Below are 1,659 nucleotides of genomic sequence, written 5' to 3'. Positions count from 1 at the left end.
ATTGGTAATGTCTGACTGGGCCTCGTGTCACTTTATGTTCAACAAATTGGGCCCTGAGGTCAAAAAGGTTAAGAACCCCTGATCTACCCTATTTTATTTTATATGTTAAGATTTACAAGAGAAAACTAAGTAAATCTTACCACCATTAAGCCAAAATACGATGTCCAGTATTGTTCCTGAAGGGTCACCGTCATGCATGTTTTAAAGGTTTCTCTGCTCCAACACATTTTATTTGAACGAATGGGGAATTAACAGGATTCTGCAGAACCTGAAGAGGTAATTCAATCACTGAATCAGCTGTGATGGAGCAGGACGGTGGCCCTCCAGGACCAGGTTTGGACACCCCTGGTTGGACGAACCACTGATAATAAATACTCCAACATTGTTTTTGTTTATCAAACTGCTTCCTTTCTGCCAGCTGACAGGTGTAGTAACAGGGTTTGAACACACCAGAGGAGGGGGGCGCTGTTTACTGCAAGTTCTCCCATCATCTTCAGGGAAATTACCCTATTTCTGCTCAAATCCCAGGCTGATTTCTGACACAAACAATAGCAGTGGACAGTTTCGTTTTGAAGCAAACTTAGTATTGAAATATTGAGGACAAAAATTGATATTTTTTCTACTCCTAAATGCAATGGAGACATGTTTTAATTAAAAGGAATAAAAACAGATTTATTTGGCAAGATTTATTCCAATAGGCTTAGGTTCTTATTTGTTACAAACAGCTCATATCAGCACATTATTCTGTAAGAAAAACATCCCATAAATTAAACTGGATGTTTATTAGAACTCGCTGCTAATTAAATGAGTCTATATCACCACATAAAGCTAAAAGCAGAATAAATCACATCTCATTATGTGAGTCAGTGATGAAACCATGGAAGATGCTGAATATTTGGATTAAGGTCTAATAAGAAGGATATTAGGGGTTAAAAACACCAATAATTTAAATATTCTCTTCAGATTCTTCATATTTAATAACGGAGACTTGGGGAAAATATAAGAAAATAAAACAAATGAAAGATTAATACAGAAATAGACCATTAAACTGCTCCCCTTCCTTTCTGCTGTGGTAGCGCTTTAAACGAGCCGAGCCCAAAACCGGGCCCATCAGAACCCCGCTCCGGTACCTTRTTGTTGCTGTCTCTCGTCAGAGACTCGGACCGGTTCTGTCCCATGGTCCCCTGCTGCGGTGACATGCTGTCCATCAAGGCTGTGCAGATCCACGGGATCGGAATATTCCCATCATCTGACACTTTATTCCACAGGGATTATCCGGTGCAGAGGACTGAGTCCATGCTGGAGAAGAACCGAACCGAACCGAACCGAACCGAACCGAAACAAGGGAATGAAAACGCAACACGTCCGCAGAGATCCTGACTCAATCTGAGCGCTCAGACCAGGTCCTGCTGAGCTCGTTCACCAGTTAAAGTCAGCGGAAGTGAGACCAACTGCTTCCGCTTTAGTTTTTCAAAATAAAACTGTTCATGTTGTCGGTGTGTGACGCAAAGAACCTCTGATAAATCTGTAACCAATATTGGTTTTACTGAAAATCACTGTTGTATAAAGTACCACAAAGTGATACTTGAGTAAAAGTACAGGTATTTTACCAAAAACTTACTTTGGTAAAAGTTAAAGTCTCCTTTAGGAATATTACTT

The 1,659-nt window shown here is 40.2% G+C and overlaps 1 protein-coding gene across 1 annotated transcript in view; it reads right to left on the bottom strand.

Annotated features, from left to right (window-relative positions):
- The window catches only part of LOC106533579 (rho GTPase-activating protein 20), a gene marked incomplete at both ends in the record, with an annotated part of 6,318 nt that extends 5,011 nt beyond the window's left edge, over positions 1-1,307 (bottom strand). The window contains 1 exon segment of the mRNA XM_014029932.1: positions 1,131-1,307. Within this exon segment, the coding sequence (XP_013885386.1) occupies positions 1,131-1,208 (78 nt within the window).
- Positions 1,308-1,659: the final 352 nt, after the last annotated feature.

The sequence above is a fragment of the Austrofundulus limnaeus genome, unplaced genomic scaffold (assembly GCF_001266775.1).
Source record: "Austrofundulus limnaeus strain Quisiro unplaced genomic scaffold, Austrofundulus_limnaeus-1.0 Scaffold976, whole genome shotgun sequence".
Lineage (NCBI taxonomy): Eukaryota > Metazoa > Chordata > Actinopteri > Cyprinodontiformes > Rivulidae > Austrofundulus > Austrofundulus limnaeus.
The sequence above is the reverse complement of the archived record's forward strand: the minus strand, read 5'-3'. Positions and strand labels throughout refer to the sequence as shown.